The 25,425-nt window shown below is 41.1% G+C and overlaps 1 protein-coding gene across 1 annotated transcript in view; it reads left to right on the top strand.

The window, feature by feature from the left end:
* Positions 1 to 24,802, top strand: part of EPHA4 (EPH receptor A4) — a 138,816-nt gene extending 114,014 nt beyond the window's left edge. The window contains exons 9-18 of the mRNA XM_036254352.1: positions 1,170 to 1,228; positions 3,066 to 3,179; positions 3,445 to 3,630; positions 7,589 to 7,650; positions 8,114 to 8,323; positions 10,210 to 10,359; positions 13,806 to 13,999; positions 17,511 to 17,666; positions 18,016 to 18,922; positions 22,955 to 24,802. Coding sequence (XP_036110245.1) covers positions 1,170 to 1,228; positions 3,066 to 3,179; positions 3,445 to 3,630; positions 7,589 to 7,650; positions 8,114 to 8,323; positions 10,210 to 10,359; positions 13,806 to 13,999; positions 17,511 to 17,666; positions 18,016 to 18,130 — 1,246 coding nt within the window. The 3' untranslated portion in view covers positions 18,131 to 18,922; positions 22,955 to 24,802. The remainder of the gene's footprint in view (positions 1 to 1,169; positions 1,229 to 3,065; positions 3,180 to 3,444; positions 3,631 to 7,588; positions 7,651 to 8,113; positions 8,324 to 10,209; positions 10,360 to 13,805; positions 14,000 to 17,510; positions 17,667 to 18,015; positions 18,923 to 22,954) is intronic.
* Positions 24,803 to 25,425: the final 623 nt, after the last annotated feature.

Genomic DNA, 25,425 nt, shown 5'->3' with positions numbered 1-25,425 from the left:
TGGTGTGGAGCAGGCTCCTGTGTGGCTCACACGAGGTCAGCCGTGTGGGTGAGAAACTCGGAACAGGTGACCGGATGGGCTGCCTCTGTCCTCGCCCCGCCCGGCTCCCGTGGGTTCTCCGTGGCTCTTCTCACACGAGCATCCACCCTTCTCTATTGCTCACACTCAGGAGTTTGGTTACCAGGTTCCAAAAGGACCACACTGGCCTTCAGGGAACCTTGAGCACCCAGCGCCTCGGCTTCCTCATGTGTAATAGTCTTGATGCATCTCTTTAAAACTCTGAGAAAACACAAGATGATTATAAACTGCAATGTCGACTTGACATTTTTGACAGAAACATAAACGTCCACATTGTATTCACTAATTTGGTCTCATCTTCCCAAACTTTAGAGCTGTAATAGCAACTGAGTCGATTTTCCAATTTCTCTACATGATATTTTCACACACATATATACACAGATACACACACATACATATGTAATGTATTAAGGTTACTAGTTTAAGATTAATATAGAGTAAAGATTTCTGTTTCCCAAAACTTAATGGCAAAGCCAGATCTCACTCCGGGAGGATATTTTGAAAAAGCGTGAATGCTGCAAGACCAGACTACGTTTTTTGGAAAGAGAATTAGACTACAAATGGAAACTTGTCATTTTCACTTTTGCAAGTTTTCTACAAACTCGCGAGGAATGTAATCCAGTACAAAGCAAATATTTACCCTTGAAATCTCCATTAATAATTGAGGATTTTGTATGCAGCAGCTGAAACCAATAACCACAAAACGATTGTTTGAAGAATATCGTATAATATGATAATGAGTTACCTATCACATACTGAACATTATTGCTGTTTGATTTATGCAGCATTCATCTGTGGAAACGTATTTTAATTTAGAATACATAGGGGGAATTTAGCCGATAAATTTATAAATCTATCTTCAATAATGTACATTTCTTCTGGGGATTTGAAATTATAGTTATATTACAGAATATGTTCTTTTTGTTCAACGTGTTGTTTGAGTGCAGTCAGTTCACCCCCAGTGAACCTCAGTTTTCTCATCTGTGAAATGTGATTAATATATCTGCCTGACTTATATTATGGTAGCAAAAAAAAAAAGTATGTTGTTTCAGCTTTTGAAAATTATTTTCTTTTTAAAAATGTTTTAATAGACGGAGTAAATACAGTAAAGCCAAGCAAGAAGCGGATGAAGAGAAACATTTGAATCAAGGTACAAAACATTGGATTAAAATAATTTTAGTTGTATAGTATGTCTCTTATTTTCAGTTTAGAAATATCGAAATAATATTCTATTCATACTGTATTCATTTCATGGAATTATCCAAATAGTGCTTCAGGCTATCAAACTGAAATAGGTAACTAAGATTCTTGGAAGTGAGATTAAAGATGGAGTTGGGGAAATTCCTTTAGATTTTTTTTTTTTTTTTCATTCTATTATCCTCTGCCTTGAAGAGGTATCGGTCCAGCAGGCTCATTTTTGTAACTGGGTGGCAAGATTTAACAGGTAACAAATTTTTTTTTTTTTCATGTTAGAAGGTAAAAGTTTTGAAAAAGAAAGAATAAGGAATTGAACTGTAATTGCTATGCCCTCCAAAATATGTGGAAATCAGGACCATCACTATTTCTTTAGTGGATTTTGGTTCTTTTGATCCAAATGGGGTCAGAGAATGAGATCAAATAATTCTATAATGACCTGAGCCAGAGAGAGGGCTCTGAGGTGGACGAGGTTGACACCTCTTCAGGAACACCGCTCGGTAGAACTTTCCCCATGATAGCCGGGGCTCTCCTTCCACACCTCCAACCTTAGCCAATCACCCCAGCTTCTGTTCAATACTTGAACCGTGGCGCGTGTGAAGGAGGAAGTAAATGTTAAATTGTATTGAATTGTAACTAATTTACATTTAAATAGCAACATGTGGCTAATAGCTACCCTATGAGACAGAGCATGGAGGTAAAAGAAAGAGAGAGGCTGGGGTAGGAAGAATAATCTTAAGAAAGATTGTTTGGGGCGGATCATCCAAAGAGATAAAGAATTCCCAGTGCCTGACGACATTTTATTTGTTCACCTGTTTTTTTCTTTCTAAAAACATTCTCTCTCAAGTGCGTGATGTGCATATTTTTAAAAACAAAAATGTTGTAATTTTTTGTGTGTGTCTGAGGACAAGACTGACAGGTCTGAAAAATCAAAGGGACCGCACCGTCTGTGTCTCATACCCTCTCTGGTGGCGCAGGAGCTCGGGCAGGGGGGGAGGGGTGTGACGGCCGGTAGAAATGCCCAGGAACTACTAGTGCGTCTCCGGGCTGCTCCAGAGGTCACGTTCTGAATTCTGTTTCCAACGGCTGTGGGGTGTTGTGGAATGACACTTCCTGGTATTCAAACCATTTATGATCAGGCTATGTTTCTCCAGCGAAAGCTTCCAGGGGAACTCCAATGTCTTTATATTTTCCCCAAAAACAGAAAAAAGAAAAAAAAAAAAAGGAGATCCAACAATCCAACACAGAGGCCAGGTTCCTAAATCAATTCTCTGATATTACCCCTCTTGCCCAGGTTAACCTCGGTTCCATCTTAGTTTGTTAATTGTTGATCCCATATTTAATTGTTCTAGATATTAGGCAAAAGATGACACTATGTAGACGTTGGAAAAGAAAGTTCTTATTATCTTCACCAAAGGAGGAGCGCGGAGGCGGTGGGTAGGACTCGAACAATTGATGAAGTCACCAGGATTCAGCTAACACGTTCCACATTGCCTTGTAGAGACTCTCATTTTCCGCCTGGGATGAGTTGTTTTCTTAAAAATGTGTCCCTGAAGTGTGAGGATGTTCCAGGAAGGCAGTAGAGCTGCCGTCTTTTAAGTAGCTAACACTCTTTGTTTACCCACTAATGAAAACCAGAGCAAGGACCGGAGCACTTTTGTGTGTCAACGCTAAGTATTTCTATCACGCTAAGAAAACTTTTCAGACTGTGCTAAGTGCTTTTAGACAGAGACAGCTGAAGTTCATTGGTGGCTCTCGAGAGGAGTTTGGTCACCCTGTCACGTGTTGTTTAGGTGTTAGAACTTACGTGGACCCCTTTACCTATGAAGATCCCAACCAGGCAGTTCGGGAATTTGCCAAAGAAATCGACGCATCTTGCATTAAGATCGAAAAAGTCATAGGAGTTGGTAAGTATCTGAGCATCTGTTTACTAAACCTGTTGGTTTGTTTTTTGTGGATATTACATATCCATGGATGATTATATAAATGCGGATGAGTGTATTGTATGTACATGCACATAGGTAAATACCTGTGAACATGAAATTCTCTTGCTCTGGTGAAACATGAACACTATGCCTGGCGTGTAATACGCGCTCAACAAATGTTTGCTCTTACTCTTTCCTCTTGAATGTGTTTCTGGTCCACAGTCAAACTTCTTTTTCTCTCCCAAAGGTGAATTTGGTGAAGTGTGCAGTGGGCGTCTCAAAGTGCCTGGCAAGAGAGAGATCTGTGTGGCCATTAAGACGCTGAAAGCTGGTTATACAGACAAACAGAGGAGAGACTTCCTGAGTGAGGCCAGCATCATGGGGCAGTTTGACCACCCGAATATCATTCACTTGGAAGGCGTCGTCACCAAATGTATGCGGGTCACTCTCTTTACAAAGCCAAGTTAGAAGTTCCTGGCAAATTAAACACACATTTTCTTTCCAGGGAAATGACAGATGGAGCAGACCCACTGATTGCTAATAGGAGGAAATCAGTTCAGGACAAGTCATTAATCTTGTAGTCAGCTCTAAATGGGTCTATGGTTTAGGCTGATACCACTCTTCCAAGGCAGCTTGTGTGAGCTTTTTAGGGAAATTAATATTGCAGATTTTTGGTATGCCCCGCCATCTCTCCAATCTTTGCTAGACCCAACTGATTGTCACAAGGTAGACACAAGCAGATGGTTAGCAAGATGAATTTTAAGTACTTTTCATATAAAACACAACGAAAAACCTCACCGCACCTTGGGCTCGAGGCTTCCGTTCCAGATGCAGGGAGTGGATCCTGGGAATCTTTATTAGGCTGGGGGATTTGCTTGTCTGCTCGGCCTGATTTATGGCTGTTGCAATTCAGCACCCAGTTACAGTAACACCTGGTTGAACTTTCCTTCTTTAGTCCATTAGCATTCCCTGAGCCTGTGAACCACGCTTCAGTTAAAATACAACACAGCTCAACAGATGTATTTTACAAAGCAAACTGAATGCATTGGTGAGGCTGGCTAAGACCAACTTATAAAATGCCACATGGACAGTGCAGCCGAAGTAGTTATTACTGAAGGTGGCTCTGTTCCAGCAACCTTAGTACCTGCTCCAGTCCCTACACGTCAGGGATCTTGTAGCCCCAGGGCTACGTCTCCGGGAAGGCCGAGATGCCTCTTGTAGGATGCGAGGTGCGTGTGAAATGCATCCTCAGATATCATGCACACGGTGGCTGAAGGGAAAGAGCAGGTGAAGGGAAAGAGCAAGGGTTGCTTAAAGATTAAACTTCGGACATCAGATCTGGGGCAGAGGGGGAGGCGTGACCCAGGGCCAAACATCTTTAAGAAACAAGGAGGCTACTAAAACATACGAAAGAAGCACACACGAGACCAGAGGTCCTCACACTCAAACACACACCAGAGTCCCGGAATACCTGTCCAAGCAGTTTCCCGAACCTCACCCTCGGAGGTTGGGTTGAGCAGGTGGGGTGAGGTCCGTGAGCTCACATTTCAAGCCCTAAGGTAAGCCAAAGTGCACGCCGCCCCTGAGACCACACTTCAAGAACCTCTGTTTGGCCTGCTGACCTAAGATGTACACACCGACCTGACTGCTAGTTGAGCAGGTGGCCTTGATGAGTTGCTCAATATTTCCGTTTCCTGATCTGTAAAATAGAGATAAAAATAGAACTTGCCTGGCCAGGTTATTTTGGATGAATTCTTTAGTGTGTTTAGCATAATGCTTGGCACATGAAAAAAAACAAAAACAAAACCTCTAACTGGTGTTGCTCTGTCTTAAGAAGTCCATCTTTCTCCATCCTCAGAATCCTTCCAAAAAGGAACTGGAGGGCCAGGGATATATAATTTTTCCACCCAAGGTGAAGGCTATAATTAGCATAGAATAGCTCTATTTGCTTTTTAAGATTAGTTTTACAGACAGGATATTTTTCTGTTGCCTGTGGCCTTCGAGGCTGCCCAGAGTCCTTCACTACTTTAATTAAAAGATAACATTCCGTTTAAATACTTCTGCAGGTCCAGCTTCTCAAAAGGAGGCTCTGTTCGGCGTGGGGTGTTTTTCCTGCCTCAGACAGTGTTCTCCACAGCACTTCTGTGGAGGAGAGAAGAACAGGGGATCTTTGTGTGGAAGTCCCGCCGCGCCTCTAAAACCCACAGCTATTACAGCTGTAACTGTTATAAACGACTGGGCACATTTGCATAATGCAGTTGTCACTGAATTAAAATGATTTAAAATTTCCACCCGAGGAGCCGTCCCCTCTCCCGACCCCTCCCCTGGCCACGGCATCCCCCTGCCTGTTCCAGAGAAGGACCCGCCTCCCTCCATGAGACCAGCCTTGGCCAACTTTATGAGCCCCTTTGCTTCTGGAGATATTCATCTTTATTTCTCTTGTAGAGCCCATAAAGATTCTGACAAATGGATACTGTTAATAAGCAGAAAGAGGAATGTAGAAAAATTGTGAAGATGGTGCCAGCACTTGGACTAGGGAGGTGTGAGGGTGAAAAGGTGGACTGGAAGAGTGTGAATTCATTACCAGCAGTTCCTTGAGTAACTTTTTCAGTTGACAAGGAGACCATAAATCCTGCCTACCGCCCCCCTGTCTTTTGGATCCTCTGCTCTCTTCTCCACCTCCAGAGGGTCTGTGAAATGGAAGGAGGTGTTAATGCTCCGCCGAGGGAGTAACCCTCTCTCAGGAGTTGACAAAGTATCTTTTGATTGAGGCAGGTTAATTAAAACTCATTTAGATGCATTTGTTCTGTCTGGAAGACTATGGTCACAGAGGTAGAGGGTAAATTAATCTGGGATCTAAGAGCTTCTTTCTGTTTGCGTTGATGGAGGATGGAGAGGGGGCAGGGGCCACTCTCAGCCGAGGGGAGGGACTGGAAGTGCTTTGACTCATCCTTTGGTCCAAGATTCCTGCTTTTACTGCCAGCTTTCATTCATCGCTGGAACATAAAATCTCCATGGTGTTGGTTTCTAATCCAAAATTATTGCTTCGGAAAGATTTCTTAGACAGGACACCAGAAAGACAATCAAAAACAAACTGATACATTGTACTTCGTTGAAATTAATAACGTCTGCTCTTCAAAAATGTTTGCCTTTGAAACAAAGACATGTGTCCTTTTCCCCACAGGAGAACAAACTCTGTTCTGAGAGGGGTTCTGGGTGGGAAACGTTATTTATTTAAAGTAACTTTGAGGGCTTTTCAGCAGTGATATATCCCAGCCCATTTTCCCTAAGTCCAAACAGCCCACAATTACAGCAATGAAAGTGTGAATATTTTTTATTTATTATCAAATGAACATTTTATTTTCCTCCCAGGGAATCTTTTATGTTCTCTTTGCTCTAACCCTTCCCTTAGTAAAATATTGAAGATTTATGCCTCACCTCCCCTCCCACCTCCCTCCCACAAATCCCCTCTAGAAAGAAGGAATTTCAGACCTCGAGTCTATTGCCAGTGATTAAGAAACTAAAGAATCGTTCTAATCCTAAGGTCCTCAGAAAGAAAACTAAAGTGAAATAAAAGTGGTGTTTTTCCCTCTTCCCCCAAACCTTAAAATCATTTTGATTTCTTTGCCGAGAGAGAGAGAGAGAGAGAGAGAGAGAGAGAGAGAGAAGGTGGAGCAGGACGCAAGAATGTTCTACCACTAAATTACGATTGTTGTCTAGGATAAAATACCTTAATGAACCTTTTCTGTGATTTTGTGGTTGCTGCTGAAGTTGGTGGCTTAAGGAAACAAAACGAGTAAGTTTATTTATAGAAAGAGAAAGAAAAGAAAAGGATACAGCCCCTCATCTGAGCAACACGAGGAAAGAAGTTAACATCGTGCATGCTTGATCGTTAAGACATGTCTGAGCAATGAGGGAATCCACAAAGTTACCGCTTCCTGAAACCTGGGTTTCTCCAAATAACTGAGAAAACTTTCTCTGTCCATTGATTCCTTTAGCATGGCACAAGTGGTTCTTCTGGGACAAAATGAATGAATTATCCTGAAGATTTTTTTTTTTTTAAATGGGTCTGCCCATTTATCTCCTTCCCCTTTTGCTGGAGAGAGCAATTATCCATTCATCTGCTCCCTGGATACCAGAGGCCACTTTAGTTAAAGAGCTTGTCAACAAGCCACACAAAGGGTTAACCTTCCAGATGGAATTTAGACCTACTCGGCTTTTTAATATTTCATTCCTAGCTCCCCACAGCTGAGGCATAAGCGTGGCTTGTTTTAATTAAATTAGATCGCACAAGACAGGTGTCTTGGCAGTAAAATTGTGCGCAGCCCATTTTTATCTCATTAACTGTGGGGCTCATCGAGGGTTTGTGTTTTTCTTTCTGAAAATTCTAGGTAAACCAGTGATGATCATAACAGAGTACATGGAGAACGGCTCCTTGGATGCATTCCTCAGGGTACGTGACTACTTTATGTTAAATCCAAGAATGTTGGTGTTCGGAAAACTCTGACAGACTCCTTGCATTCCTTCTACTTGGCAGTGTTTTTTTAATGGGACAAAAGAAAAAGAAGAAAAATAGAGAATGGTGTGACTTTTCAAGACTATTAAATAATCCATGTTCAATGAGGGTAGTTGTTTGATTTATTCGTATATTACGTGGCTCTTTGAGCCTTAAATTCATTGCAGTTGGATAATTTCCATCTATCAGAGGAAGCACACCCAGCTTCTCAGATAGACTTGCTTTACTAGTGAATTAGTGACTTTGGTCAAGAAGGCCCAGAAATCATGTTGCGTTTGATTGCATACGGGATAAAGATATCAAAAAAAAAAAAAAAAAAAAAATCCAAGTAATATAAATGCTTGGTGAAAATTAATTGGTCCCAAAGCTAAGGAATTGTTCCTCATTCCTTTCCATGTAGAAGAATGACGGCAGATTTACAGTCATTCAGCTGGTGGGCATGCTTCGTGGCATTGGGTCTGGGATGAAGTATTTATCTGACATGAGCTACGTGCACCGAGATCTGGCCGCGCGGAACATTCTGGTAAATAGCAACTTGGTCTGCAAAGTGTCTGACTTCGGCATGTCCCGGGTGCTTGAGGATGATCCTGAAGCAGCGTATACCACGAGGGTAAGGAGTCTTTGCAACCTCTGGGTTTTGACTGCGATAAAACTGTTTTTCTCTTCTTACTTTGATGCTTAAGCCCTTTGTGATCTTACAAGTCTCCTCATCCATCAGAGCCTCTTCATATCCATGTACCTGTTTTTGAGCCATGTTTCCTAGACAGGGATCTTAAAACGGCCTCTGTGTGTGACCACTTTACAGAGCCACAGACCAGAGCTTCACTTATTGTATTATTTTTCACACGTAGTGTTTCTTTCTTTCTCTCCCTCCCTCTTTCACTCCTTCTCTCTCTCCCTCCCTCCCTTCCTTCTTTATTATGTGTTTTAGATTTTCTATTTGGTTCTTTTTTACTATTAAAAGCAATCTTATTTTAAACAAGACAGAGCAATGTTTCTACTTGGTTAGCTACCAACTCTGAGAGTGTATATATGGGATTTATAAAACATTTACACTATGCAAGGTTTTCCAGTATCTAATGGCCTTCATTTTACTACTGGTAGATAAGCCAGGATTAAGGCACAGTTAAGAGTTATCAGTATCCAGTTAATGGCTGTGCTATCTTAGCTGGGCCATCAGAATATAAGATACTAATGGAATAAACACAGAACCCTAAAAGTTATTGGCCATTAGGGCTGACACTGTTAAAATCAACAGGAAGCAGTTACTAGCCGTTTAATGCTTACATATTACACCTGCAGTCCTAAGCACCGGACGCCTCTTTTTGTTTGTTTGGTTGTTTTTTGTTTCTATTTTCTTGCAGAGTTCAGTTTCTTTGGCTCTAGTTTTGATTCGTACACATGTCCTCTTTTGAATTCCAAGTGCATTCATTTAGGAAAGAATGAATCTTTGTGAACGTCGGAGATCTTTTATTTTGTCCCGGTAGTTAGAGAAAGTTAAAGGAGGCTTCTAGAATGATACATTTACATAGATAAAACCTTAGCCAAATATTTAAGGAAGGCGGAGGCAGCCCAAATGTCCTGTATGTCACACGTATAAACGTGATACACTGAGTTTTCAGAGTAAATTACAGTGAATAAGTGCTATTTCCAATACAGTATATTGTCCTGTTTAGTAGCCCTAACAAAGCAACTTTTAAATTATATCCTCTTGATCAGCTTAAGGGTCTGAATTCAAGTTGAAGTAATTTCCCCAGATGGAACCGAGGAAATGTGAAACTCGGTTAAAACCAAAGACATTTGGGCGACAGAAGAAAGCATTTTAAACTTTTCCTAGGTAATCGTCAGTTGCTTTACCAATTTTGCAGGTTTTTTTTTTTTTTTTATTAGATGGTAACCAAAATCCTACCCTGACTTTATTAAAGTCAGTGATGACTCTAGTGTCTGCCCTTATTTGTCTTCCTCCGTGAGCCTGTCTGACGTCGTCTTCCAGCTCTGCTGGGCATGGTTCTCGTGCCATGCAAGAGGAGGACGAGAGCATGACGGATGGAAACGTTCATTTTAACTTCTTAGTTCATGACTTTAGGAGCAAAACTAAATATTGCCTCTGTGCTGCTGGGTGGCAAAATTTCAAAAGAAATCAAAACGATTATCAGCTGCCATCTGCTGATACACCATGGCGAACGGTACCTCTTAAAACCTGAGATTCCTTTTCTTCCACATTATTGCCTTAAGCAGAGCTCAGATAATTGGTAGGCTTTTAAAAATTAATTAAACAGATTACTTGTTCACTTCCCTGTGACAAAAGAAAACATCTGAGGAGAGCTGTCTCTTCCTGGAAGACTTCAGTTAAAATAAACAAGTCTCTTGTTATTGTTTGGAGAGCTATCTCAGGTATGCTTTGGTCCTGCTTGGCAAACAGGGACAACATTCAGAAACTAAAATGGCACATCGGTAATGTACTTCAGGAATGACTTACGGCTCAAACATTCCTAGGGTGGCAAGATTCCTATCCGGTGGACCGCGCCAGAAGCAATTGCCTATCGTAAATTCACATCAGCAAGTGATGTATGGAGCTACGGAATCGTTATGTGGGAAGTGATGTCTTACGGAGAGAGACCCTATTGGGATATGTCCAATCAAGACGTAAGTCTTTACGTTCTGAAATATATGCCTTTGCATTGAGATTCAGGAAGTTTCGCATTAGTGTGTGATGGAGGGCGGGTTGAGCTTGAAATGATACATTGAACTCAAGATTCTTAATACAAATGCGTCTAGTGATGTAGTTAAAGCTTCTTGTGGTAGATTTTAAGGACCGAAATTACATTGCCTAAAGGTTATAGGATGGGAGATAGATTCAGACAGATGCATTAGATTAGTGACATGGAACAGTATTTCAACTTCGTTATCTTCCGAATTCATACTGAAACAAAATTTAACTTTGAGTTTTAAGAAAATACAAGGATATATGAAAAACACTCATTTCACATGTGATAAAATTGACATGAAAGGTTTATTGCAAGAAAGCTAGTGAATATTTTAAAGCTGACAGAGTTGTAATTAGAGCTTGCCCCCTTGAGGACTGTAAAATAAAGCTTCACTAAATGACCCTTTGTAAATTATGCACATCCCTTTAAATGTACCATCTGGACTACTTCGTAAGGGAGTATCCACAATGCCTGCAATTTCAGAAAAGCATTCAATGATGACACTAATAAGATTCCAGAGTAATAGAATTTAATTACAAACATCTCCAGTGAGAAAGGACCAAAAAAAAAAAAAAAAAAAAAACCTAGACCAGTGGGTCTTCCTGGGACACTTATTAGCTAATTCTGGAAAGGTTTTAGTTAGTTCTGGAAGGGTTAGAAATCAGATCACAATAAAATGAACACTCTTTGGACTTTAAAATTTTTTTATATATATGAGGTAGAATGTTAGCATAGAGTGTTGATAGATGTATGGTATTCAATATCAATAAAAACTATATTTTAGAAAAAGCTATCTGTTAAACACCTGCCATGTCCTGAAACAGGGACTTCCAAAGCCTTGACAGTTCAGGGAAGAATCAGGTATATTTAAGAAACAGGATGCTCATTGCCTTATCAATAAAAGGAGGTTCAGAGCAATAGAGAAGCTAATGAACTCCATGTCTAGTGGAGCAAAAAGAAGTCTCTAAGAAGATCAAGAGGAATGGTTGTGTTGACACTGGATTATCTGTAGATTGTAAAGGAGTGTTGGTAGCCAATGGGAGGAAAGACAGCAGCCAGGATAGTGGGTAGAGAGTCACAAGGCAGAAAAGACCATGGATGTGAATGCCGTGTGATCTGTTGCTTGATGTGATGAGGCTGTGCGGACACCTTCAAGTACCTTTCCTGTAGCAACATTTGGTTTTGGGTTAGAGACTTTTAGAGGGACAAACCACTTAAAAGAGCAAGTGATGTGTGAATTTCCTTATTTCATCACTTGCTATTGAAACTTTCCCTTTTTTCAGTTGCGAGTCATGGTTAAATGCTCACAACAGCAGATCATCGAAAGGTTGTGTTCGTTTTCCAGCCCTAAATATTTTTAGACCTGTATTTTTGGTTGTTTTAAAATTTCAGTTGTCTGGCTTTATCCATGAAAAAGCACCTGAAGCCTTTTCTCTTCACAAATAATATTGATCTCGCATTCCTGTGTATTTATCTTGGTGTTGGATTGTGTGTAGAACAGGGATCAATAGGAAATGCAACTGGAGAATTACTTTCATAAGTAGAATTTGGCATATGGTGAATAAGTCAAAGTGACTGTTGAAAATATGTCAGACCTACCAAAAATTTTTGTTGGTTTGAATCCTCTGCCCCCTTAAACATTCAGCAGTAAACTGAGAAAATATGCTTTGTCCACCCACCAGCCATCTTCCAAACTGGCAGTGGATACGGAGCTAATGAAAGAATATTCAGCAGTTTGAGGGTTTCTAGCAAATTGTGTTACCCTGGCCTCAGCCCAGTGGTGCTCGCCTTGCCATCAATTCAATCTAAAATGTTTTCAGCAAGTCTAGAGTCAACTACCACGCACCTGGAAAGACAAAAAAAGTGAGGGAATTAAGCTGACGTAATGTGATTACCAGATAAGTAGAATGATGTTCAGTAAGGAAGCCTACCGAAGTCTACTTGAGAAGGAGAAGTAAATAAATGCCAATGCAACAGCATATTGGCCAAAATACATGGGAAGAAAAGGATCAGAGGGCTCAAGAAATCACAAGATGGCTGTTAAACGGAAATAGCGTGCTGGTTAAAAAGACAAGAAATCATACTGGGACATAGAAACTGGGCTCAGATGAACTGACCATTTTGTGTTGAAGGCTGATTATTCAGGTGTAGATAGACGCACCTCAGGGTGAATGCAGTGTGGTCATTGAGATGACTATTGCCACTGGTTGTTTCGATAGAAACTATTGTTTGGGTGGGGGGAAAAAGAAGAATGTAAAACAAATAAAACTTTTAAAATCCCCAAACAAGCAAAAACACCTCCAGAATCTCATAGGATATCCATAAACAAAGTTTATGAGTAGCGCAGAGATGATGAAGTAATTCCCCTCTTTAAATTTGGCATGAGTCATGGCGTATTGCATTACAAAGATTTACACCATGAAGAACAGGGGTTTAGAGAAAAGTCAATAAGAAAAATACGTAATACCTGTGAAGACAGATTAGAAAAATTAGAATTAGAGGGGAAAAAAAAGACTGTTGAATGATTTATTTCTGTCTCAGTAGGCAGGGAGACCACTCTGGGCAGTAAGACAATTATGACCTACCATTATAACTTTTCTCCTTAAATATGTCAACGTCCCCTTTAAAATATAGGTGTCCCAACAGAAGATTAAATTTTTTTTTTTTTGCTGTCTTTCTCTCTCTCTTTTTTTTAATCTACTTACACATTTACCAGGGTCAAATGACAGCCAACAGAGACAAAGAAAGAGGTACAGAATTTGCATATTGGTGTATTTTGGTTTCCCCAAAGTACGAAGTAGGGTAGGCGTCTAGAAAGATTGAGGAGTGTGTTATTCCAGAGCTTGGCAGTGTCTTCTGGATCAGGAGGTCTGAAAGGCGGTCTCTGGTTTTGACCATTACCTGCCTGAGCAGGAAGACCCAGGCCTAAAATGATGCAAAGGGACTTCCATTCTGGAGGCAACTCTTAATGCTTCCTAAGGAAGGTCTTTAACAAGATTAAGGTCTCTTTGTCCGAAGAGTTTTTTGAAGATGCTGGGTAGCAGAGTAGAGACAGTCCTTGCCTTGTGATTTCTGAGGGGTAGACCAGCACCATGTTGTTGATCTAATGGGGTTCTCATCACTAGCACATTGCTGCATCTTCATTTCAGAGTTTCAAGTTGGCTTGACCTGCCATTTGAGAACACCTCATAGCAACAGCTGGCCTCACCTACCTGGTTGCCAGCAATACTCAGGTCCAGCTTGGCTTCTGTGAAGGAATTGGAGGTGTTCCCATGCTCAAGCTTGCTGGCAGCTTAATGCACAGGGAACTTGCCCATTAGGAGGGTGAACTGCTAACCACAGCTTGCCTGGCAGCTTAACATACCATTCTGTTTTCTTCAATAGGTGATTAAAGCCATTGAGGAAGGATATCGGCTACCCCCTCCAATGGACTGCCCCATTGCACTCCACCAGCTGATGCTGGACTGCTGGCAGAAGGAGAGGAGCGATAGGCCTAAATTTGGGCAGATTGTCAACATGTTGGACAAACTCATCCGCAACCCCAGCAGCTTGAAGAGGACGGGGACTGAGAGCTCCAGGTGAGCCATGCTTAGCGAACAGTGATGTATGAAAGATTACATTAGAGATGGCAGGCAACTGGTGACTCACGGAATTCCTGCCTTTTACTAAGAGGTCACTTCACAACTCTCTGCAACCTGGGTGGTTTCTTTCTCAATTAGTGGAGTATTTATGGTAGTTCGCTTCACCATTTCAAAGAGCCAAATACCTGTCAGGCCTCAAGGAGTAGTAAGAAAAACAATTTTTTTTTTTTTTAAAGCAACAACAAAATAACTCAAGTGCTTATTTTATGTTGCTGGACCTGGAAATTTTGGAAGAGGGATGACATGTACTTTTGGAAGATATTCAGGTTACTAGATGCTGTATTTTGAAAAGGGAAAGAAACATTTAGTTTGCAAAAAGTAAGGATTAGAGGACAGCTCTTTGTGTGCTGCAATTTTTAAATTGACTTATAAAGTCTTAATTCTTGAAAGAGATGCCTTCGGTTTCAGTTGCTCAAGTTTCTCTTTTCTGAGTCTGTCAAGAAGAGCAGGAAACAGGATCAAGATAGAAACTGATCAAGTTGCAAGGCATGCAGATGAATGTTTGAGAAGGATTTTAAAAGCTATAGTGATTGAAGACCTGGCCAGTTTTCTCAGTGGTTAGAGCATCAGCCCACGGACCAAAGAGTCACAGGTTCGATTCTGGTCAAGGTCATGTCCCTTGGTTGCAACCAGTTGATGTTTCTCTCTCTCTCTCTCTCTCTCTCACTCCCACTCTAACTGAAGAAAAAATGGGAAAATATCCTCAGGTGAAGATTAAAAAAAGCAATAGGGATTGAGTCACCTATAAAAGAGGTAGTTATTTCATTGGGAAGAACAGAATAAAGTGTATCTGTACAGAAAGAAGCTAAAGATACTGCAATATTCAACAGGAACCTTCTTCATGGGGGCTGAGTTTTACTGGCTTACGGTTCAGGACACCTAGATACCAGCTCCATCAAAAAAATAATAATAGTAAAAATATATCATTCTTAATCAGTTAAATGATTTACAAGGACAAGAGCAATAGGACCTGGTGATTCAGGTCTGCACAAGGTGAGGCATCCATTCTTCCAAGTCTGCACTTCTCCAAGGTGTCTCTTTCATCATGACCCTGTGTTAAAAACAGGAGGGCATTCTTCCCACACTATGCAAGCCCTTCTTGTCTTGGCCAACACTATGATGTTCTCTCTAGTCTTTCTTTTGAAAACCTAGCCTAGAGTTCATAAATGAGAAGGACTACACTTATTATTACAATGCATGAAAAAAAGCATTTGGAGCAAACAGCAGAGGTACCTTCTGTTCTCTTTTAGGCTTTCAGATCCCTTAGCTTTGGCCACTATACAAAGAGTTCAATGTCAATCTCTTCTGCATTAACATTGGGTTGGATTCACATTTTACTCCTGCCCCGTGGTAGCTGTGTGACCTAAAAAGAAATCTACCATTTCTGGGCTCATTTCTGTTCTTCTGTTCACTGACAGGGTGAAAATTGATGGCTCTAAAGCAGGTTTCTGTATAGCTGGCTTATTCTATTTCAATGTAAACCTTTTACACCCCCAATTCTAGATACCACGTATTATGTCTGAGAGTCCTAAGGCCAGTGCTTGGAGATTCTCCTTGATGGCATAGACCATTCTGCTACCAATATTCCATAATGTGTGCTTAGCACCAAAGTACTGGACAAAATGAATGATTGGATAAACTTTTCTCAATGCTAATCTTTTCTTTTCCCCCTGGTGATACTTAAAAAGCTTTGATGCTTATCACCACTTGCTGATATGGCGAGTAGTGTAACGTGATATGTAACTGTGCACGAAATTAGGCAAATGTCATGCTGTTCCACAGAGAGCACAGAGACTCCCAGAACAAGCTTGAGAGTACTACCCCTTAGAGTTTAGTGATACGGAGTGAGGATGTTTTCATCCTGAGGTCATTTTGACCTTCTAAGGTACCTAGAGTTTACATATGGTCTATTAGTGTTCTTGGCTTAAAGTTAGAAGTAAATGCAAGCTGTTGCTCCTTGTTTGATAATGAATATTTGAATTGATAAATATTCAACACTAACATCTAACATTCTATGTAGTAATATTTGTTACTGACTCAAAATGAGAGGCAGAATTAAATTTTGATTATCCTTGTGATGAAAATCTACAGAATTTACTTACAAAATTGGATATAAATGAGGTAATAGAAAAGGAAGGTATTATTTGGGCTCAGAAATAATTGATGAAACAAGTCTTTGTTAAAATATTTTCATAAAAAGGAGGTAATGCAAATCAAAATAACTTTGGTAAAAGTTAAAATGAAAAGTGGAATTGGACAAATTCTGCTATGTAGAAAATGAATCAAGACATTATTCTGACTTTATTATTTGTACAAGAAAATAACTTTTTTGGTTGAAAATTCAGCAATGATGATATACTTCTGATTTAAATGTTTTAGTTCAAACAAAATAGTTTCAGGATAAAAGTCATGTCAAAATGTAAGGGTATATTTTATTCCATAGTTTCTAGAGAAAAGGGAACTTTAAGAAAATATAACTTCAGTAGCAGTATTGCCGTACAGAATTTATGTTAAGGGTGGTATAGAGAACCCTGTGACGGTCTACCCTGTGATTATTAGGTATTTTACGATGAAGGTGACTATGAGTCTGTTACCAAATACTTTTCATTAATAGATGATTTATTATATATCAAAACTCTGAAGAATGGCAGAATTCCTGCCTTCAACTGTAGTCGCTCTTAACAATGACCTAAAAAACACCTGGCTTGAGAAATGCGTCAACTAATGAGTAAGTTAATAAATGTACTCAGATTTTGTTGAAATGATTATGTAGGAGCCCCAGCCAGGGGATACAGAAGCACATTCCACAGTCTAAACAGTGATCAAAGTGGCCATTCTTCCTTCCAGTCTTGGCACGCGTGCTGCCCAGGCATGGGTTGATTAAAGGGGATTAACTCCCTGCTGTCCCACGTTATTTTTTTTTAATGCACGGAGACTGCCTGCAAACCTGGCTGGGAGCACGTTGGACCTGAACTCTTGCTGCTTCCTCCTTCCATCCAGTCTGTGGGATTGAAACTTCCAGTTTTCCTTACTCATACTTCACTGGGGTTTCCATAGTTGCTGAACTAAAGTCTGTAATATTCAGTGCTGGCGGGGTCTGGACTCTTTCTGCAAAGACTGAATCAGTTACAGCTACAAGGGCTCCTCCAATCTTTACCCCGGGCTAGGATGTTAAAAAAACAAAAACAAAACTGCTATGATTATTAATGCATTAAGAGGTTCACATGAAACAAAAGTGTGAAGGACAAGTAGGGCGATGGATGATTTTAAAAGTGTTGTGAAATTGGGGGCAAAAAGAAAAACAATCAGGTGATGACCTTGGACATGGTTACTGCATCTAAAGCCTGCCTTGATGTTTCGGCTCCCCATCTCTGTCTCAGGCAGTCTGGCTTCTGAGTCTTGCTGTCTCACTGATAGCTCTGTCTTCTCCTTCTCACTCCATTTCCAGACCCAACACTGCCTTGTTGGATCCAAGCTCCCCTGAGTTCTCCGCCATGGTATCGGTGGGTGATTGGCTCCAGGCCATTAAAATGGACCGGTATAAGGATAATTTCACAGCTGCTGGTTATACCACACTAGAGGCCGCAGTGCACATGAACCAGGAGTAAGTACTCAGCGATGTAACACAAAAGGGTAAATCTAGATTTCATAGTATTTTCCTTTCTTTGCTTTGAGCTGCATAATCATCTTACCCATCAAAAAAAACACAACAAAACAAAAACCACACACACACAAAACAAAACTGGAATGCCTTTTAGTTAAAGTATCATTTTATGCAGTCTTTATAAAGCACCTACATTATTGCATCAAATTGCTTCATTAAACATGTCAATACACCTGCCTTGTTGTGCTGTATGAACTGTGGCTGATTCACACGTGTGTCTGCATGAAGCCCAGAAAAGAGCTGCCCAGCCCTGGTAACGTGCTCTCCCTCCCCCTCTGCCCTTGTACAGTGACCTGGCACGGATTGGCATCACAGCGGTCTCCCACCAGAATAAGATCTTGAGCAGCGTCCAGGCGATGCGGACCCGGATGCAGCAGATACACGGCAGAATGGTCCCTGTCTGAGCCAGGACTGAACAAAACTCAAAACTCTCGAAATTAGTTTACCTCATCCATGCACTTTAATTGAAGAACTGCACTTTTTTTACTTCGTCTTCGCCCTCTGAAATTAAAAAAAAAAAAAAAAAAAAAATCTATCTGCAGTGTTGCTTGGTGTACAGACGCTGGAAACCGGGGCTTCCAGAAATGACCCCCGTCGTGGAATCCGACCTGGAACGAGTTGTTTCTCAGGACTCCGTCCACCCCCGTTTGTAAGATACGTGTCCCTGTGCAAGTAGGACTCCGCCTCCCAGGTGTTTGCTGCCAGACGCTGAGCTCCTCCGGGACCTCGGACCCTCTCTCCATTCGGAATGACTACCATCGTGTTTTGTTTGTGGCATAAATGACCGTCCTCCCTCTGTCACTGGAATGAAGACCACGCCCAGGAACATTGCGAAGGACCCGCTTGTAGCTTTGAAGGCTGGGCTCATGCCAGGGGGAAGAGCCCCCGCGAAACCAGGTGGCTGCCCTGTTTCTCCTTCAGCACTCGGGCCACTTGGTGGGTTGTGATGACTTGAGGGGATGAACAAGAAAGGAAAGTGGGTTTAGAGAAAATAATAATAAAACCCGAGCACCATACGTACCCCTGACTGGACAAACGAGGTCTGTTTCTTTGGGCCTGTGGCTGTGCCACATGAAGTCTTAGATCGGGGCTCTACGAACTCCCCGTAACGACCTTCTGGACAGCGGACTGTGACAATCTTGAATAGGGAACTTTCACACTAACCTTCTTTGAGGAAGCAGACCCGGATCCCCAAGGTAAGGCAAACAACAGCAAAACAGCAGCGAACCTTGCTCTGATGAAAACATTGTTGCTTTGAAACTTGATCTTATGTGAAACACTGATCGGTCAATACTTTCTTCATGTTGATCAGGTAGTTTGGGGTTCTTTCAATATTTCGATCCTCTCTTCACAAGGAGAGAGGAGACCAAAACCAATATGGCTTTCCTGCTGTTCTCTGGGAAGACATGAAGTGTGCGGTCAAGGGGTTGGAGCCCTCCTGGTGGTGCGTCCTCTTACGCAGGCTTCCTCCGGCCCTTCCCTGCCCTCCATGGCACACCTATTAACTGAGCATCTTCTGGGTACCAGGTAGTGACCTCCAACCTTATGGGGTCATGCACATGCCCCATTCTTTTGCAGCAGCTGAGAATGCTTTCTTTCCATTAGTTTCATTTTTATGTCCTGCCCTAGTAGCCCTTGTACCCACAGGGTGAGCCAGGGAGGTTTTAGCTACATGTCAACGGTGAGACTTAGAACTTACTCAGATTTGCTCATTATCAGAAAGTAACCTACTAAAAAAACAAGTTTTCCATTCAGAAAGCCTATTAATCTTAAGATACTTCTATTTTAATCCCAGACTTTTCTTCTTGAAACATGTAAAATAGATGGCTTTGTTCATTCCTAAAAGCCAAAAGCCTAACTTTTTGGACTAGACAAATTTTAACTTTTTTTTTTAACTTCCATTTTTATCACTTTTAAACAACAGCTTGGCTGATTTTAATGACCTTTTTTCCCTCTTGGTTTTATCCTGAAAGCTATTTCTTATGGAGCAGAGAATGTTAAATTTGATGCTGTCAAATCATGACAGTTTGGTACAAAACCTTTTGCAGCAGTAGTTATAAAGGCTTTTCTGTTCAGAAGGAATATGAAATTTGTTTTTTAAACTGCTTCACCAATTTTTGTTTCACCACCACTTTTGCTAAAATCTGGGAGGAAGTTCTGGATATTCATGTTAAAAGCTGATAAATGTAGATAATGTATATTGGGGATTTTTTTATTTGTTTTTTTGTTTTTAAGTGTATAATGTTTTTTCTTTCAGCAAAGCTGTGGAGTATTTTATATTAATCTTCACAGACTAATTCAAATAAGAAGCATTATGGCATTATCTTAGAAGTAAAAAGAGAATGTTACCTTGCATATATTGATTGAATAATTAAACATTTTACTTTCTTAAATTCAACCACTTAAGACCGGAAGTATTTTTCTAAACATTGAACATATTAAAGCAGAATGTGTTAAAGGAGAGGATGTCAGTTCTAAGATATTCTATGCTGGTGTCATTTTACTTCTCAGTAAGTATCTCTTTCAATGAAATAGTCAGGCAGGGATTGAAAGAAGGGTGGATGGAATGTGAGACTTTCATTCTAAGGTTGCCTTCAGAACCCTAATGTTAACACAGGTGGGAGTTAGAGTGCAGGCCAATGGCAAAGCCAGTGAGGGACTGACTACCCAAGTGTCTAAAATCCCATCCAGCAGCAGTAGGTGTTCAACTCCACGGCTTCCACCAAGGTACACGTTTTGGAAGAGTCATGTGAGGACAATGGAAATCTTGCTTTGTTCCCCAGAGCACGGAGCCAGACTCTGGCATCCAGACAGCTACGATTCTAAGGCCAACTGAGATGTTGACTCTGGGAAGTTCAGTCCTCATTTCTTTATAACTCAGTTCCTCCACCTGTAAATGAGAGATAATGATACTTGAATAATAACACCTTTCCCAAGTGTATGTGAAATACTCTGATGTGGGCTATAAACTTCACGTAAGAGAGGTATACTCTTCCTCCACAGTTTCCCAAGTGTTAGTCCTCCATTTTTCACTGTGAATCCAAGTGTTTCATTGCAACATGGCAGAGTGGGGCCAGGTGAAGTTCAGCGGTGTGCGCCATGCTGATGAAGGCTCTCCACTTGATTAGGATTTATGGGTGTTTGGGCGTCAGTGTGTATCTACACAAAAAATGGTGACGTATCAAATGGCTCCTGCATTATTTAGCCTTGGAACTCATTAAATGTGTTATTTTATAAAGGAAAGAGCAGCATGCACGAGTTAGACTCCATTGCAGTGAAAGGAACTGGATACTAATGGCACTTTGATGTCTTCATGGCTGACTCAAAGGGACAGTGCTTTGTTTATTGAGTCACATTTTTTTTACCGATGATCCCACATAGACCACATGCTTTGTCTGGTCTTTGTTCCAGCAATTCCTTACGATGAAGGAGTTGCCTGAATGCCAAGGAGAAAAGAAGGTTTATTTTTCTCCACTCCTAGTCTGGCATCGGGTAGATGTAAGCCTTGACCTTCCCACATTTCTCTCTTCCAACATCCAATCCTGTTCACATACACAGAACACCCAATAGCCCACTTAATATTACAAATCTATTTAAATACTATGCATTTATATCTGGGGGTTGGGAAGAAGGAGTTGGCAAACTGAAAGGAGACATGTGTTTTTTAAACTACTCTCCTCTTAGAACGGGCTTTCTCATAGCAAAAGATCATCCTCTTTACAAAGTTTGCATATCCACGTGGTGTTGGTTGTACTGCATCTGAGTCTTAAGATCGTATTCATGTTCTCCTTCTCTTTCATATAAGTACACGCCTGCCTGATGAAATCCCTGCTTCTTCAGGCTGCAGAACTACATTTCACAGACTTACTGATTTCCAGAGAAGAAACGGGGGAAATAGATCTGATCCCTTTTCTTTCATTTTCTTCATTAACTGTTCAAATGAATGATGTTGACAAGCGGCTTCTTAGAGACCTTGGTAGTTACACCCCTACCCACATTTATGATGTTTAATTGGTTAAAAAGTCATTTCTATGATTTTTATACTATTTCATAAGAAAACTTTATTTCTCTCTTTCTAAATAGACTAAAGTATTTTCTACAAGTTTAAATAAGGGTCATTTACCTAGAAGAAACTAAATGTGATTGGTCTCCCTCACACAATAAAAAAAAAAAAATACATACCTATACAAACAAATAAATAGATGGTTTAACAAAAATAAGAAACATTGTCTGTAAAGATACATTTTGGTCCTCATTCTTGCTCTACACTTGCGACTGCCAAGCGCGGCCACTGCTCTGGGGGACACAGAGTCCAAGAAGCACTCTTAACAATTGTCACAAAGGAAAGTAGAGGAAATGGCTTCTTTGGGGTTGAGTTGATTATTTGGCAGATGAGGAGCCCCAGCGATTTCCCTGCATTGTGCCAGCCTTGTTCACTTCCAGACTAATGGGGCATCTGTGGCAGATGAGTTCTTGGTAGGTTTGAGCCCCCAAACCATTCTCAATGTTGCAACCAAACCTTCACTGTGCCCAGGGCCCCAGGTTCCCTCTCGAGATCTGCCTGGTCCATGCAGATTGTATGGATCTTGTACTGATGAGAGAATCTCATTCATTAGAAGTCACTTTCTTTTTAAGAAAAGCATCCAATATTTATACTTTCTGACTTTGCATTTTCTTTCAATAATCTAGTGTTGACTATTGGCAGATAGGGATATTTCCAAATACATGTGTTCCCGAGACAGTTTGGGGTGCTAGTGTCCAGGCCTTTACAGTAGTACAGTTTGCCTTTCACCAACTCTGAGCCCTTCTCATCTGGCACAACTGAACCCTAACAAGTCAGGATTTTTATTTCAAAGAGAGGCTGTTGGCACAGGGCTGTGGACGCAGACTGTGTGGGGCTCTCATCCAGCGTTGCCACCTCAGCACTATGCCCACGAGTAGAGAGCGGACCTCCCCGTGAGACGCTGTCCTCGTCTATGTCATCGGGATAAGGATACTACCTTCTTCAGAGTAGTGCTAGTTAAGCTGCAAAGATACCTCATGTTTTGGTGGTCATGGCTGTCATTTTTCAGAGGAGAAAATAAGAATTCACGATCTCCCTCCTGGGCTACTTCTTACTGAGCCCTACCAACTTCTATGTACCTACATTCTTTCCTGCAGCATGGGTGGCCATCTGGCTGGCGATATCGGCTGATGCTTTGTCTAAAGTCTTATTCTTTTCTCTGCAGGGAGTAGATTCTGCTATCTTGGCCTCACAGCCCTTCCTGTTGATTACAAAGCCCATAGAAGAAAACAGAACACACCCTCCTCGGTTCCTTCTAAATGTATTTCTTCTGCTTCCACGGTGCCAGTTCTGGAGCAGAGACACTGATGAAGCAGCACCCAATACCTGAAAAAATAAACCTCTGACTTTCAAATCCCCTTTCCAGTGAAAGAAACGGCCAGCTTTCAAGGTTCGGCGTCCGTTCTCTGGTTGCACTGAGGAACGCACTGTCTCGCAGCTCCAGCTCTGCAGAACCCTCGTTCCCGAGCTCCCTGTGGTTTATTTATATGTATTTCCACACCTCCCCGCTGTGCACTGCTGCGTCAGTGTGGCAGCAGGTGGCCGAAGGCTGCAGGTTTTACTACGGACACCAGGTCAGGTGCCACCACACAAAGCAAAGCCAGTTCCCGTGAGCTGCCTCTGATATGCATTGCTGAAGTACCATTTTACCCAGGGTGTGCCATTGCAGTGATATAAATATATTTTTTTTCCTAGACTAAATATGAGCTGACTATCTGTTTCGATGTGTGTACATAGGTGTGAGAGTGTGTGTGGGTGCGTGTGCGTGCGTGTGCGTGTGTATAACCTCATGCTTAGAACTGCCTGTGAATGTTCTGGAATGCTACACCTGGAGGGTTCTGGTGTTCCACCAGTTCTGAGATGAAGAGCCACACAAGATAGTGGGCCTGGAGACCATGCCCATCCCCTTAGAGAGCCAACCTGGAAATGTTAAATGTCTGTATTGATGTTGTATTTTGTAGCTGCCACACTAACCTGAATAAGTAACTACACAGCTTTGAGCAGAAGCGCTTTCACCGTAGTGATGGAGTCATCTTAGAATATAAACCCATCCAAGTGACAGTCCATCATCCGAGTCACGAATTCTGATCGAACGCCTCATCTGAATCACCAGTTCCTTGATGGAGAGAGAGAGAAGGGGATGGAATTTGTCTGGTAACCCCAAATGGAATACAAGTAGCCTTTGTTTTCCTGCATAAATGGACTTGATGAATGCGAACAAATATATGCAATTCATATACTTTTGGAGATGAACGTAGACATGTGTGTCAGCTTTGAGATGATGTGTCCTGGATTAATACTTTGTCTCCCAATGTCACAGAGAAATATATGCAGTGACTCTTGAGGTTAGCATAGTTGGGATTAAATGGCCTCAAACAATGTCAGGCTCCCGATTACACGGAAAGTTCTACGGTTATTAACACGGAGCCAACGCCCACGGCCCACAAAGGTGCATCAGCCTTCCAGAATTTGAGGTCCACTGTGTGAAGATTCTGTTTTGATATGATATGTATACCAAACTCCAGCCAACATACTGCCATGTTTCATAATCTGAGTGGCTGCCTTGCTTATTATAAGCTATAACATCAAATCAGGGAAAAAATGGGAAACAAAAGATTCTGAACCCTATGTTATTGAATAAGTAAAGAAAATCACCAATAAATATTTATTGCATTCTGACAGGGTGTATGGCATTGTATTCTCATAACTATGCCAGAGTGACAAAGTTAATTCACCCCTTTTTGGGGACCTTAATATATTTTTAAAGGGATGTGCCTATGCATTGATGCCTGAAAAATATGTATAAAGAAATGAGGTTGAATCTCTGAGCAGGTCACCTTTCCCCAGAGGTAAGGGCAGGAAGCCAGCGCGAGGGGCTGGATCTAGCCCCGTGAGTGAGAGCTGGCCTCGTGAGCTCAGATCTACCAATAGAAAGCTGATCCCCTGCACCAAATCAAGTAGCTTCACCATGTGTCCACCGGCCCCAAATTATTTTTAACAATATTATGAATACAATTTTCTGGTGTGTTTTAAAAAGTTATTTTAAAGAAAGGCTGTGCTCACTACACTGCTGGTGTGTGTGTTTTTGAGAGCTCTTGTATTGAATCTGTGAAGGATATGTGTATTAATCCATACACACTTATAGCCTCAATATCTGTATGAAGACACTTAAATTCTGACCAGTAAAGGAAAGTTCTAGAAGCAATATTTTCACTTATTTAACATTCTCCAAACAACATCAAGCATTGATACACACTGAAGAGTGTATTTATTTTTTTTATCACTCCAAGTATGTTGGAATATGCAAGGACTGTGGTTAAAATTAGAATGTATAACGCATATGATCATTTAGTTCATACTGAAAAAGAAATGAACAGAACACTGCTTGGTTCAGACATGTTCCAAAATTTGAAGCAATCTCTTGAGTTAGACATAGATTTTCTATTTTGTTTTAATTTGTCAAGGTATTTTTTTTCCCTTCATAAAACTTAGGTACACATAACTTATGTCATTTATTTATGGTCTTTTATACCTAGTTTGTAAAATTGTAAAATAGCAAACTAAGCGCAAAGAGTTTGCATTTGAAAACAATAAAGTAGTTGCCATATTCAAACCTGAAATTTAGTTGTCTCTTCA

Source organism: Molossus molossus, unplaced genomic scaffold (assembly GCF_014108415.1).
Source record: "Molossus molossus isolate mMolMol1 unplaced genomic scaffold, mMolMol1.p scaffold_m16_p_11, whole genome shotgun sequence".
Classification (NCBI taxonomy): domain Eukaryota; kingdom Metazoa; phylum Chordata; class Mammalia; order Chiroptera; family Molossidae; genus Molossus; species Molossus molossus.
The sequence above is the reverse complement of the archived record's forward strand: the minus strand, read 5'-3'. Positions and strand labels throughout refer to the sequence as shown.